Genomic DNA, 1,320 nt, shown 5'->3' on the forward strand with positions numbered 1-1,320 from the left:
GGGTTTGAACTGCCAGCCTTCTGGCTAGCAGTCAAGTGCCTTAGGCACTATGCTACCAGAGCTCCTTAAAACAGAAAATAGAGGATTTAAATGAAAACTGGGAGAAGTTCACATTTCTTTATTTTGAGGTAAAAGTACAGTTCTGAAAGTGGGGACAGTACAGGTGCTTCGAGAACTTGTCCCAAAGAGACCACACTATGAGCAAAGGCACCACTAGAAAAGCTTCAGAAGGAGGTGGGAGAGAGGGATTTTTAAAAAAACAAGTAAATGGGTATTTTCTTAAAGCCCAAAAGACAACAAGTAATAAATACAAGGCCTGGTCAATGTGCTTCTTACCCTTTTTGTACGAAATCGACGTGCTTCTTTGGGAGAACAGATATTATCTCGTTCAAGAGTTGGTCTGGGTTCACTAATCTCGTAGTAGTCACGTTATAGTGAAGCTTTAAAAAGAAAGGGTGAGAAGAGAATCTTTAGCTGACCCCAAAATCATCCAGCTGCAGAGTAAAGAAGTGAGCTTCACCCAACACGTGATAGCCTCTGTCCTTGGTTCCTGAAAAAGGACCCGTAGAGTAGGGGGGAGGTCTTGGTCTAGGACTTCCAGGGCACTGCTGCGGATCTGTCTGGAAGTGGGAGCCGGCGGAACAGAAAAGACTCACCTGGGGGCCGCTCTCAACTAGCCTCAGGAGGCAGGACTTAGCCCATGTTGCGGGACTGGTCAATAAAACCCAGGACACAAGGGCTCAGGGAGCTTCCCGGTTGGCAACGAGGGTGATGTGCCCTCTCCAGGACATGGAAACTCCACACTGGGAACCTCTTAGACCTGCATCTCTTCTTCCCAATGATCCTGATTTGTATCCCTTTGCTACAACGGATCTAGAATTCTAAGTACAGTGCTGTCCGTGAGCTGCTGGTCACGCCAGTGAATTACTGAGCCAAACAAGAGGAACAAGCAGGTGAAGGTGAGGCTGTCCTCTGGTTTCCCAAACCCGTGGCTGCTGCCTGCCTGTCTGGTATCTTCTTACCCTGTGAGATCCACCCTAGCGCAGGGTAGCTAGCACAGAGAGAGTGTGTCGTGGGGGTAGCTGGTGGCAGAGGATGACTGACTCCAGGAGTTGATTCAACGACAATTCTACAAGAGAATGAATATACCAGCTACCCCTTTCCAGCAGTAGCGTCCAATCCTTTTTTCTCATCGACTAGGAGCACAGTTCTCAGAGGTGTTTATCTTCATTCCCGACTGGCCTCATTCATTCCTTTAACAGCTACCTACTGCAGGCTGACTGTATGCCGAGCATTGCTCTAGCAGATCCTGAAGCCACA

The 1,320-nt window shown here is 48.3% G+C and overlaps 1 protein-coding gene across 1 annotated transcript in view; it reads right to left on the reverse strand.

Moving 5' to 3' along the window:
* Window positions 1-332: 332 nt before the first annotated feature.
* MELK (maternal embryonic leucine zipper kinase) overlaps window positions 333-1,320 on the reverse strand; it is a 93,262-nt gene continuing 92,274 nt past the window's right edge. Inside the window, exon 16 of the mRNA XM_007947002.2 lies at window positions 333-440. Coding sequence (XP_007945193.2) covers window positions 333-440 — 108 coding nt within the window. The remainder of the gene's footprint in view (window positions 441-1,320) is intronic.

The sequence above is a fragment of the Orycteropus afer genome, unplaced genomic scaffold (genome assembly GCF_000298275.1).
Source record: "Orycteropus afer afer isolate SDZICR_OR568_19922 unplaced genomic scaffold, OryAfe1.0 scaffold00174, whole genome shotgun sequence".
Lineage (NCBI taxonomy): Eukaryota > Metazoa > Chordata > Mammalia > Tubulidentata > Orycteropodidae > Orycteropus > Orycteropus afer.